The sequence below is a fragment of the Eublepharis macularius genome, chromosome 7, assembly GCF_028583425.1.
Source record: "Eublepharis macularius isolate TG4126 chromosome 7, MPM_Emac_v1.0, whole genome shotgun sequence".
In the NCBI taxonomy this organism is placed as follows: domain Eukaryota; kingdom Metazoa; phylum Chordata; class Lepidosauria; order Squamata; family Eublepharidae; genus Eublepharis; species Eublepharis macularius.
The window spans coordinates 28,825,295-28,839,123 of record NC_072796.1 but is presented as its reverse complement, the minus strand read 5'-3'; the positions used below and the strand labels follow the sequence as shown (position 1 = coordinate 28,839,123).

The 13,829-nt window shown below is 43.3% G+C and overlaps 1 protein-coding gene across 4 annotated transcripts in view; it reads left to right on the top strand.

The window, feature by feature from the left end:
• The window catches only part of CDH9 (cadherin 9), a 132,918-nt gene that overhangs the window by 77,054 nt on the left and 42,035 nt on the right, over positions 1 to 13,829 (top strand). For 3 of the 4 annotated variants that reach the window (XM_054984648.1, XM_054984647.1, XM_054984646.1), the window contains exons 3-4: positions 6,681 to 6,800; positions 9,627 to 9,794. In XM_054984648.1, coding sequence (XP_054840623.1) covers positions 6,681 to 6,800; positions 9,627 to 9,794 — 288 coding nt within the window. Of the gene's footprint in view, positions 1 to 6,680; positions 6,801 to 9,626; positions 9,820 to 13,829 lie in introns of all 4 variants that reach the window. The other variant, XM_054984649.1, reaches the window with a different exon arrangement.

The following is a 13,829-nucleotide window of genomic DNA, read 5'->3' as shown; positions in this document are numbered from 1 at the left end:
TAGCATATAGTCCCTGTCCCTACCAAAGCATCTCTCTGAGGAAGAATAAACTTGGTGGGTGAGTAAGAAGATGGAGAGATGAGTGCAGATATGTATATAGCCATAGGTAGACAGAGGAGAGAGGCAAAGGACTTTTTCCACCTCATGGCTCCCCTCCCACCCCATCCCCCAATTTCTTATAGATCACAGATTGTTAAAATGGCTACAAAACATAGGACTCTTGGAGCTGACATCTAAACATTCCAACTTGCATTAATGATCTATTACTTTCCTCCTAAGGAGCCCTGTGGTGCAGAGTGGTAAGCTACAGTACTGTAGCCCAAGCTCTGCTCATGACCTGAGTTCAATCCTGGTGGAAGCCGGGTTCAAATAGCTGGCTCAAGGTTGACTCAGCCTTCCATCCTTCTGACATTGGTAAAATGAGTACCCAGTTTCCTGGGGGTAAAGTGTGTAGATGACTGGGGAAGGCAATGGCAAACCACCCTGTAAAACGTCTGCCAAGAAAATGTCGATGCGATGTCCCCCATGGGTCAGTAATGACTTGGTGCTTGCACAGGGGGCTACTTTTACCTTTACTTTCCTCCTAGGGGAGGCCAAGACCATGTTTTACTTATCCATCTAGGGCTGCAGTCCTACACATTACCCCTCTATAAACAACTTGAAAATCCACACATGTAGAAGGGGAGAAGGCAAAACCATGCTGACAATCTCCACCTATTGAGTACAGAGTCAATGTGTGTCGGTGCTCTCCCTATAACTGGGAATGCTGCTTTTTCAAACATTTCTAGTCACAGGGGTGCCAGCTGCATGCCTCTGTGTGTATGCTTTCTACATGCGGCTTGCAAGGTGGTGTTTGCGCACAGGTTGAAGGCAGGATCAGTGGGCATCTGCCCGTTTCTCCTCTATGCATGTTGATTCCCACATGTATAATGTTATTTGTAGTGAGCTATTAGTGGCTGATGCCAGTGGACACAAGGGGACATACTGTTGAGTAGACATGTATTGGCATCAGGCTGAAATGGTATTCACACTTCCTTGAACACATACGTAAACACATGAAGCTGCCTTATACTGTGTCAGAGAATTTATTTTTCATTTTATTTTATTGTGCATCATTTATTCTCAAAACATCTTACATCATTCTTCTCTCCTTCATTTTATCCTCATAACAACCTTGTGAGGTAGGCTAGTATGTGACTAGCCCAAGGTGACCCAGCAAGCTTCCATAGCAGAGTGAGGATTCAAACTTGAGTCTCCTAGCTCATTGGTCTATGAAAGTCAGTATCATCTACTCTGATTGACAGCAGCTCTCCAGGGATTTGGTTAGAGGTCTTTCACATCATCTACTCCATGGGCAACTGGAGATACAAGAGATTGAGCCTTGTACTTTGTGCGTGCAAAGCATGGTTTAACTTACCTACCTGTGCCTTCCAACTTCCCTAGTCCTTCTACCTGGTTTTCCCAAACTGCCTTTCCTCAGCCCCTGCTTTCTGAATGTCTCCCTTCTTAGGCTGCCTGCTTTGCCAAATTTTATTTTATTTATGTCATTTATAGTCCACCTTTCTCACCGAGTCAAGGAGGATTACACAGTATGAGATTAGTACAATCAGTATCAAGTACATTTCAATACAATATAAAGGACATTTTCATAAGCAATGCCATAGGGTAAATAGATACAAGTTTTAAAAGACATAGTATTAGCAAGAATCCAATACAGAGTAGAAAAATACTGAAACAGAACATAATCTATTCTAGGACTAACATTAGACAACACAGAGCACTGGTGGTGCATAGGAGTACATATTTAAAGCAGCAGAGAATATGTAAGGCAACATATTGATGAAGTCTATGGTCCCTAACTCATTCGCAAAGTATTTGAGACCCCATCCCTACAATACAGCTCTCCCATTTGAGAAAAAAGCCTTTTTGAATAGTTTGGTTTTGCATCATTTATGAAAAGCCAGGAGAGTGGGGGCTCTTCTGACTTCCTCAGGCAGGTCGTTCCACAGGATAGGGGCCACAACAGAGAAAGGGGGCCACAACAGGCTGCTGCTGATTTCACCCTTGTGCAGCCTAGCACCTGCAGGAGACCCTGTTCAGGTGAGTGAAGCTGCCATGGAGGAACATAGGGAGGTAGGCGGTCCCATAGGTATGCCAGGCCAAGGCCATGAAGAGCTTTGTATGTAATAACCAATACCTTGAAATTAGCACGGTAACTGACAGGTAGCCAATGGAGCAACTGAAAGATGTAAGTGATGTTTATGCTCCTGCTCGCTCCTGATGACAATCGAGCTGCAGCATTTTGCACTAATTGGAGCCTCCTAGTTAATGTAGATGGAAAACCTATGCATAGAACATTACAATAGTCAAGCCTTGATATTACAATAGCATGGATCCAAGCAGCCAAGTCAGCCGTGACAAGATAAGAAGCCATCTTCCAGGCTAGAGTGAGGTTGTAGAAAGCACTTTTTGCCACTGCCTTAACTTGATTTTCTAGTAATACCACTGGATCCATTATAACCCCTAGGCTCTTAACTGAGTCTGCAAGGGTCAGATGAACTCCATCAAAAGTGGGGAGGACAATGTCCTTAAAGGTCTCTGCCTTCCCAACAAGCATCACTTCCATCTTGTCTGGGTTCAATTGTAATTTGTTGTTTTCAAACATTTCACTACAGCTTTCAGGCAGCGATCTAAGATTTCTACGGCATTCTACGTGGGCACCCGGATTTCTACGTGGGCACCTGGATAGCAAGATATAGAGTTGGGTGTCATCTGCATATTGATGTCATCCAACTCCATAGGTGCGAATGAGTTCTCCTAAAGGCTTTACACAGAGGTTGAATAACATGGGAGATAAGATTGCACCCTGTGGAATCCTGCACGGTAGTTCCCGTTATGGGGATAGCTAATCTTCAACAGCAACCCTTTGAGTCTGCTCCAAGAGAAATGATTTAAACCAGTCCAGGGCACATCCTTTGATGTCCACTTCTGTTTCTAAATGCCTCAACAGGATGGCATGGTCTACTGTATCAAAGGCTCCAGATAGATCCAATAGAATTAATAAGGAGGCATGGCCTTTGTCTATATTCAGACAGAGATCATCCACTAATGCTACTAGTTCTGTCTCTGTCCCATGCCCTGGTCTGAAACCTGACTGGAAAGGGTCCAGAGCACTAGAGTTATCCAAGAAGGCCTGGAATTGGTCAGCTACTGCTCTCTCAATCACTTTGCCCAGAAAGGGCAGCTTAGAAACTGAGCGATAATTGGCCACATCATTTTTGCCTAAGGTTGGTTTTTTAAGTAGCAGATGGATAACCACCTGTTTGAGCTGTCGAGGAAAGCTGTCCTGAGTTAGTGATTGATTTACAATAGACTTCAGTAGTTCACTTATGTGGTCCTACTCCTTACTTGATGTTAACAGCCAGGGTGGGCAAGGATCGAGTGCACAAGTAGTGGCTTTCACAGACATCAAGATCCTGTTAAGATCTGTCATTGTGATTGGTTCAAAGCAGTCCAAATGTAAGCTGGATGGTGTATTAAGCATTTCTTCTACCTCGTTTGCATTGCAGCTAGCATCTAGTTCAGAGCGTATTTGTGCTATTTTATCAGTGAAAAACTTAGCAAAGGCTTCACAGCTAATTGTCTGTTCTTGGGAATGTAAAGGTTCAGATTTAAGGGTTAGGAGGCATCTGGATATCTTAAACAATTGGGATGGTAATGAACGAGCTGACACAGTAGTTGCTGAGAAGTAACGTTTCTTTGCCACTTTCATTTCCTCTTCATAGGTCCTCCAGTGGGTTCTATCTGCTTCCACATGAGTTTTTCACCAGCACCTTTCTAGATGTCTTCCAACTCTCAACCAGCTCCATGGTAAACCATAGAGCTGGCATCCATCCCAAGGGCCGGAGCTGTTGATAAGGAGCAATGGTGTCAATAGCTTCAAGGAGCTTTGCGTTCCATACTCCTACAGCAGTTACCATTGGGCATGTGTCTGAATTTCTAAAATCCTCCAAGGCATTTTGGAATCTAGAAGGGTCCATGAGCATTTGTGGGTGAATCATTTTAACTGGACCTCCAATTTTGTGGAGAGTTGGGGCTATATTAACTTTTGCCTTCAGCAGATGATGGTCTGACGATGGTTCAGGCTGAATCATCAAGGCTGAAGCAAGGTTTTCTCTTAAAAGCTCAGGGCAAAATATTAAGTCATTGGTGTGGTCTCTTTCACGTGTAGAACCTGTCGCAATTTGTGAGAGGCTCAGGGTTGCTAGTGACAGTATAAATTCCTGAGTCGGGCTTGACTGTGAACACTCAGCATGGATGTTGAAGTCTCCCAGAACAAGAAGTCTAGGTGCCTCTAACACCATGTCTGCTAACAGCTCTGCCAACGCAGAAAGGATGCTTATGGGAGAGCTAGGTGGTCTATACACAAGAAGGATACCCAATCTATTTTTAATTCCCAGAGACAGGTACATGCAGTCAATACCAGCTATAGCTTGTACTGGAGATCTACGGAAGTTGAACAACTCATGGAGAATAATAGCAACCCCTTCTCCTCGGCTACTATAGTGAGGTTGGTGTAAAACCACATAGCCAGGGGGAGTTAGTTGGGACAGACATGCCTTGTCATTTTCCTGCAGCCATGTCTCTGTTAGGCAAACCACATCGATTTTCTCTTCCTGCAGCATCCCAGCAATGCATGCAACCTTGTTCCTAACGTATCTTATATTGCATAGGATTAGTGTAGCGGGGGGGGGGGGGGTGAAAGTGCCCTCATTGCCTGCAGGTGGAATATTAGAGAGGTTGGATAAGCAGTGAGTATTACTGCTCGATGCTGGGCACCTTTCATAAGTGCTGCTCTCATATTTACCAGCTCCCAACTGCACTTGAATTGTAAATTTGCCTGATATTTTCTACCAAGCAAGTAAGTAGTAAGTAAGAAACTCAGGATTGCACCCTACAACCACATATTAGAATATCAAACATACTGGTATTCTCAACTCTGACAACAGTTTAGGGCTAAAATCTTCATATATTTATGCAAACAATGGTGATCGGTTGTTGCAAGCATCTTAGAAGCAGTTTCTTCCTATCTCCTCTTGTCCTCCAACTTATTTAGCAGATGACTGCTCCCGGGCTGCACTCCTCAGGCCAATAGCCATGGGCCAAGAGCCCTTGTGCTCTCACCCTTTGGCTCTCACCCTTTGGCTCATGCCAAGGGGCTTGCACCTCTTTACCCAGTGTCCCAGTGAAATAGCCCTCCTAGCATGCCGTACCTGTGTGAAGAGATGAGAAAGTGAGGTGGAACTATGGCCTGTAGCCAAATGGCCTACAGCTGAAGATCAAAGGAATGTCCTGCAGGCCCTTGGAAAGTTCTCCTTGTGAGCAAGTATCCATCTGTCCCTTCTGCAACATCTCCTCATAAGCAAGCAAACCTCTCTGCTTGCTTACTTATACTCAAATGAATATTCTAATGCTTTCCTGTTGTATCATGGCTCATATTCTGATTTTAGTAACTTTGTCAATTCCTCCTCCTGACGTTGCAGCATTTGATGTTTCCCTTCCAGCTGCTGAACAGAGCTGAGACCAAAATTAGCTAGCTGAATACTTGGTAAACTTTGGATCAGCAGCAGAGCCTAGCATCCTCCGGGTTGTTTCTATCCATACAAAGAGCAGGGGGGAAGAGGGAGTGGATTGGTGTATCGATTGCTTGTGTCAAAAGATAACATAGAAGACCCAGACTAGCTTGCTGAGTTGTGTTTCATTCACAGCATACCATGCCCTAAGCCTTTTCTCTATTGACATTTCATCAAGGATTGAGAGCTAAATTCTAACAACTTGCCTTATCTGGGAAAGCACATTTATTCATCACATTTGAGACACATTCAAAACACCAGTCAGGAAATTTTCTTAGTTTTAGTCCATCATAAAAAAAAAAAAATCCCAACTCAAGGCAATTTGCATGATTCTCCTATTCTCCATTTTACAATAACCTTGTGAGGTAGGTTAACCTGAGAGAGAAGGAATGCCCCAAGACATTCAAAATAGAGTGGAGATCAGAACATAGGTCTCACCAGTCTTTGTCCAACACTCCAACCACTACACACACTGCCTCTTGCAATAACCTTGAAATAGTGTAGGATGAGCAAAAATCATTGTCCACCAAGAGTTTTGTGTCTGAACAGGAATTTGAACACACAAAACTGCCTTATACTGAATCAGATCATTCAAGTGTTGTCTATTCAGACCAGCAGCAGCTATCCAGGGTCTCAGGTGGAGATCTTTCCCATCAGATTAATTTCTGATACTTTTAATTGGAGATTCTGGAGACTGAACCTGAGGCCTTCTATATGCCAAGCAAATTCTATCTACCAACTGAGTGATGGCGTCTCCTCAAGCTTCATCCAACATCCTGACCGCTTCACAGTGCTACTGGATTGTAGTGATGCATGTTTTGCTGTTGCAGTTGAGTGACAACGGAAGCTGTTTTGTGAGTGCCAGTTAACTCTGGTGCATTTGTATTTCAGATTATTATTGTAGTGATGCATGAAGCGCATTAATATATGCACATGATAAAGAAGCCCAGCCAGTACATATTTATATACCAGTGAAACTTGCCTGAGACTGCATCTCATTTCATATTGTGGATTTCTTGTCGCTGTTGCTGTCTTGCTCCAATTCAGGCACTTCTGTCATCCAAGTGACAGCGACAGACGCTGACGATTCTAACTACGGCAACAGTGCCAAAGTCGTTTATAGTATCCTCCAGGGCCAGCCGTACTTTTCGGTGGATCCAGACACAGGTCAGAATGTTTGTCGACTTTGCTTTGTTCTAATTATGTTGGCTTTGCTTTCTTCTAATTACGTTCAGGAATTGATAGCCTTTTTCATTTTATCTTTTTCAAATATTTACACCCTATGATTAACCCCCCCCCAAAAGAGGTTTTCATTAACCTACTCAAATGCAGCTAGGAATGCCTATCCATATTTATTCAGTTTGCATGCTTACAGTTAGCAAGATTTTGGGGCAAGTTGCCTCTCTTAACCTGGAAAGGGTGGAGTGAGCAAGCCAAGAATGACTGCAGAGTTCTCGGACCTTCTTGGGTATGCCATCCAACTTGGGTTGCCAGGTCCCCTTACCGACCCAGCAGGAGGCTGGGGACCTGATGTTTACCTTTCTTCTTGCCCCAGCATGCTTTACTTGAGCACGCAAAGCACGTGTGGCCCTGCACCCTCGCGATAATGTCACTTCCGGTGATGACACTTCTAGGTGATATCGTTGTGTGGGTGCAGGAGCACATGTCCACTTCCCAATGGGCTGCAAAGCACATGCACCCTCTTGGGGTGGTGCAATGATGTTACTTCCGGGAGTGACATCATTGTGCCATCTCCTGGCAGTGCACCTGGAAGCTTGTTCCTGCGCCCTTCTCCCCTGCTGGTCAGGTGAGCAGGGGCAGGGGGTGGAGAGTGAAAGTGAGGGATCCCACACCATCACCGGTTTAATGGGATACCTACATCCAACTGAAGAATGCTGGGTCTGATGGGATTAGATGGTGTACACTGGCCAACCATCATGGTTATGCTTTGCGAGCAATGTTTACTTATACATGGATGGCCCTGTTCTAAAAGGACAAAGTGACTTTTATGCCCTCCCCAAAGTTCTACTGCAGTGCTCCCCCCCCCAGGTTTAAACTGCTTCCTGTGTAGACATCCTTCTTTCTGAAAACAGCCATGCAGAAAACCTACATAAACTAAAAACAAGCAGCTGGTCCATAGGCCCTGTCATCTGGCATCTTCTGCATATCATCTACACGAGCGTGGCAAATGCCAAGTTGCAGCTGGTGGGCAGATTATATTGCATTGATTCTGTGGTATTCGGGTGTGACTAATGCAAAATGAGAAGGAAAAAAATTAGTTCTTCACCAAGAATATAAATCATGAAACGGTCTTAAACACCGTGGAATTTGAAAAGCAAAGAACCCCTCTCTTGACTTGTGCTTTCTGAGTTGTGTATGATTCTAAATTTAGCAACATTATTTTAAAAAAACACAATTAAATGAATAATGGGTAGAAGGGAAGGGGCTGGCTTCTTCCAGGGCAACCCAAGCTCCATGTTTGAATCCACCCTCATGAAAAAGTCAGAAAGTGCCATTGAGTTAAAACCAGCCAGCTTGTTCACTTCATTTTACCCAACCCCCCCTTTAATCTAGTCCCTGTCCCACTGTAGCTTTCATCCAATGGGACTTCAAAGATCTCAGCATAGCTTTTTCTTTTTTTTTTGCTGGTCACAGGGGACTCCCCCCCCCCCTTTCCTTTCTCACCAGCATAAAAACTGGTTGTATTCAGCTTCTCAAGAGCAAGCAGCAATCTCTCTGGTCAGATCTACATGTGAAGCTAAATAACACAAGCTTTTTATGGATGACATTGAAAGTGACATGTGTGTGCATATGGTGAGGGAGGTGTGAACACACTGGCACCCCACAATTGCCCATTCAGCTTGGGAGCATGGAATCTATGTATTTAGAAACAGTGTGCATGTAAACTCCCTCCCAGTAATTAGGACCATTTGAAAAACAGCATTCCAAACCACGGGGATGGGACCTTCATGTATATACTTTCTATATGTAGAGACTTTGTGGCCTCATGAGCCAGCAATTTATGGTTGCCAACTCCAGTTTGGGAAATTCTTGGAGATTTGGGAGTGGAGCCTGGAGAGGGCAGGTTTTGGGGAGGGGCTTCAGTGGTGTATAATGCCACAGAGTCCACCCTCCAAAGCAGCCATTTTCTCTGGGAGAACTGATCTCTGTAGTTGAGAAATCAGTTGTAATTTTGGGAGCTCTCCAGGCCCCACCTGGAGGCTGGCAACCCTACAAAAAATTGCACATAGTGTCTGAGTTCCTGCACTCATGCCCTCTTCCACTCTCCACGTATTGATTTCCACACAGATAAAGTCATCTGTAGATGGCTGCTGTACAACCTTCAAGTGGTCAAATAGACTGTATCACTTCAGATTGGAGGGTGGGGATATTGAGTTTTAATACACACAGAATTCCATACATGCTGTCAATGACAGGGATACCAGATGAAAGGATTCAGTGCAGTCTTTTATATGTGAGAGCATTTCAAAAATGTAATTCCGCATCAGCTGTCTGAAGTGGTACAGCCCATCTCACCAGCTCTGAATTTTACCCCCTCGTTCTATTACACGTGTAGATCCAGACCCTGATTTGCTTTTGGGGAGGCTTGTAAACATCCTTTGATACTAGCTTTTCAAAAGCTGGCTTCAAAAGTTTTTCAAAAGCTTTCACTGTGACAGTTGCAGCCATGTTTGATGTCTGCTTTTCCCCCCAGAAGGATAATTAAATTGATTTAGTGCTAGTTAAAAAAAACACTGAGTAATAGAAGCTTCCTAATTCTCTCTTTCCATGCTCTGACATTAAAGTGACCACAGACTGAAAGCTTCATTTTAATGCATACACCTTCAATTTGATTTATTTGGTGTGGATTAACTGGTAAAGCATATCTGACACAAATCTACTGTAATGTTTTCTTGCACCCTACCCCATCCTCCATGTCTCATCTATTATTTGTTTCTGAGACTCTGTTTTCTTTCCTTTTTTTTAAACAAGGAATCATCAAAACTGCTTTGCCAGATATGAGCAGAGAAAACCGAGAGCAATATCAAGTGGTCATCCAAGCCAAGGACATGGGAGGCCAGATGGGTGGATTGTCAGGAACCACCACGGTGAACATCACGCTGACCGATGTCAATGACAACCCACCTCGATTCCCCCAGAGTATGAAGCATTTACTAGTTCCATTGTATTTCAAAAAGCTCCTTTAAACTCTGTAGTTTCATATTTGGCATCTGTGATATGAATGCAGATGTACTTTGGGTCTTATTGGCCACGTTCCACACACTTTAGCAATCCTTTGGAAGTGGATTTTTTGTTCCACACATGGGCTGATTCCGCACACGTTGGATAATGCACTTTCAATTCACTTTATCAGTCGTTTGAGGTGGATTTTTTGTTCTGCACACAAAAAAATCCATTCCAAATGATCTATAAAGAGGATTGGAAGTGCATTATCCAATGTGTGTGGAATCACTCACGGAAAAGCAGTTCCAAATGTTCACTAAAGAGTATTGAAAGTGGATTATCCGACGTGTGTGGAAGCAGCCATTATCTTGCAGCTATTTAAGGCTGTAAAGGAGTCTATGCATTGCCCAGGCAATACTTGCAGTGTTGTCTCCAATGTAATGGTAGGGCTACCAGCCTGAAATGCTAAAAGTGCTTTTACCACTTGGAGGATACACACAGTGCAATCCTAAAGAGACTTATGCCATTCTAAACCCAATGATTTAAATGTGATTAGGCTTGAGTAAGTCTGTTTAGGATTGCACTGGCAGTCAAGCTATAACTTTAGGAGCATGTTTTTCTGAGTGTGACACATCACTCCAAACGTCCACCAGATATATGTGATGGAGTGGCAGGTGTTTAACATACACATAAACACACTGGCATTCACTATGTGGAGCTCCCGGCAGTTGGCAAAACAAAGAAGTTCATTAAATCCACGATGGACCATCATATATGGTTGGTGGGAAGTATTCTAGTGGTGGGCAAGCTTGCTTGAAAGCATAATCCAGAAATCAGCTACCATCAGAGGTCCAATCTACTTCAAGAAAATATCAGGCATACCAGAGGCCCCTGAACTCCTCAGCTCACGAGTTGTGCAACAGGGACAAAGATATCGGAAGTGGATAAAGAGCACCAGCTGCATTCAGACACCAGAAGACTGTAGTACTTTGTTTCTGATACAGCAACAAAAACAACTATGCTTATATACCATTCTAGACAGATTAGTGCCCTACCTAGAGCAGAGAGCAAAGTCAGTGTAATTTTTATCCCCGTAATAAAGCTGAGGAACTGAGGAGTGGCTTACCCAAGGCCACCTGCTGAGCTCATGGCAGTGGTGGGATTCAAACTAGCAAAGTGCTGATTTACAGCCCAATCACTTAAACTCTATGCTACAGCAGAAGCTTATCCTACAGTCTGTAGTTTATCTTCCCTGATGTTATGATAATAGTAGCCTGAATTTCCCAGAATACCACAAGATTGTCAAGAGCTCAGAAGCTATGCAGGGTTGTCCATAGTTAGTACCTGGATGGGAGGTCACCAAGAAAAACTTAGGGTTGCAATGCAGAGGGAAGGCCATGGCAAACCACCTCTCCTCTTTCTTTCCTTGAAAACTCCATGAGGGGTTGTCGTAACTTGAAGGCACTTAATTATTATTAATTAGTGTTATGAGGAGTGATGGAATCTACTAAGTACCAAGCTATTGTTTTTGCTAATATGCCAAATAGGTGTCTAACCATTTGGAATCCATTAATTAAAATTTGGTCTCACTGATAAAAATTAGCTGTTAATCCACAACAAAAGTTTTGGAAATAGGAACTAGATATGGGTACGAACTGCGGAAAAACCGAACCATGCGGTTCGTGGTTCATGGTGTTTTCACGAACCAGGAACCAGGAACTCGCACGAACTGGGGCAAGTTCATGAACCAATTCGTGGTTCATGGTTCATGGGGTTTAAATGCCCCTTTCCGGCCACTTAGCAGCAGCAAGGAAAGAGGCATTTAAACCTGCAGATGAGCTGTTTGTCAGGGAGATCCCCAACAAGCAGCTGATTATTTAAACAGTGAGGCTGCTGCTCTGAGCAGTGGGGAAATGGCCATTTAAACTGCGAGTGGGGCTTGACTAGCCGGCCCAGAACTCCTGGCTGGTCAGCCAACCCCCGCTGTTTAAATGATCTGCTGCTTTTCCGGGATCTCCCCGACAAGCAGCTGATCTGTGGGTTTAAATGTCCCTTTCCCTGCCGTGGGCATTGCTGTTTAAAATGAACCAAATGGACCAGGAGACCAATTCGTGGAAGTTTGTGGATACGAGCTTCCATGAACTACTGGTTTGTGAACTTGCCCCAAGTTTTTTTGGTTCGTATTCCGGTTTGTGCCCGTCTCTAGTAGGAACACCTTTAACCAACATTTGACAGATTGTTTTCTCTCCCACTTTGAGTCATTCTCTATCACTGACCCTCAGGGGTTTTTTACACTGCCTTTCTCAATTTGGATTCTATGATGAAATCCTCACCATATTCCAGTTTGATAAGGGACACTGTTTCCAGTAATGGTTGTCCTTCTCTGGACTGGATAAGCTGGTTGAACGTCCTCCAAACCGATAGCTGGGGAAGAAGGAGGCGTTATTTGAGAAGCTTGTAATTTCAAGTTAGCCAACTGAGCTAAGAACAAACTGATGGTCAAGTGAACAAATTAAGGCACCATGGGTCTTCCTCACTAATTCTGGAGGGAGATATATTTACTTTTCCTTGGATCCCGTCCTATTATGGATGATGCTGGCCTTTGCTTATATATGAGTCCAACATTAGGGATGTGCAATCCTGCAAGTTAGATCTTGACCATCCTCACATCTTCCACTTCCTGCAATTGGCTGCTTCATGGCATGTATATTAAAGATGGAAGTAGGGAAAGATAACAAAGATGGAAGTAGGGGAAGATAACACTTTTTATTTATTATTATGTTTATTTTCTCTTTCAAATTACCCTTCAAATGCAAAAGCATTTCCATTCCTGGAAGAAAATGTCCTTCCAAACTTACTTGAAAGAGATCAGAATAAGTTTTATATATGAAGAACATGAATGAGACACCAAAAAAAAAAAAAGACCTGTGGAACCTTCAACACAGCTTAATAACCAAGCACATCTTCTTCCCATGATGTTATATTTGGGGATGCATTGTGAATGGAGAAAAGCTTTTATGCACAGCATATTTTAGAATACTGAAACAATTACAGGAAGTACAGCTGTTCTGAAACAAGCACAAATAGTCTAGCTGCCATTTCCTGAGAAAGCTTATCTTCCTCCTACTAACAAAATTCCTTTGAATTGTGGAGAATATGCCTCAGTCTATGAACTCTGTATATATATCATGCTAACAATATATATTTAAATTAGTGGTTGCCAAGGTAGGCAGTATCACCCCAAGGGGCGAGCAGATTACCTGGGGGGGCACTAAGAGGCAAGAAGGTGGCAGGGAGGTACCTGCAGGTGGGCCCTTCCAAACACATTATTTGTGTATTTATGATTGACCAGGCTTGAGAGAAATACCTCCCTTGCTTCAAGTTTCAGCCTCTGCATGGTACTGAAATCTGGAGGAATCTATCAGGACTTTTGGTAAACATGCCACCAGAATTCTCCTCAGACTCGTAAACCACTTTCTGAGAAACTATCATCACCGTAGAAAAGAGCAAGAGTCCAGTAACCCGCAACAATTAATTAATTGAATTAATTAAACTAAAAGTTTTAATTGGGTTTTGAATTAAATGTGCAAATAATTGTTACTGCTTTGAATTTTATTATTATCTTTCATAGTGGGTCGTGCAAACCACTATTCAGGATAATGCTTTTTATAGGATAGGGTAGGGGATGTTGGGGATGAGGTTATGGAACTGAGGGGTGGTGGCCCAAAAAAGTCTGGGAACCACTGGTTTAAATAAAGAGAGAAGGTGCTATTTGACCTTCATAGACAAAAGCTTCCTTTCCAGTTATGATCACTTATACACAAGATGTTTCCCCAGCATGAATGGTATTGGGAACAGTATTTCCCTCTTGCTTCATCACAGCATCATGGTGTTTCTTTTCCCTTCCCTAGTTTCCCCCACTTTCTTGTGATCTTTCCCAAACATGTTTTGCTGCAATGTTTTGGGAAAGATAACAGCAATAACAAGGAGGAACCCATGTCAATGGGAAAG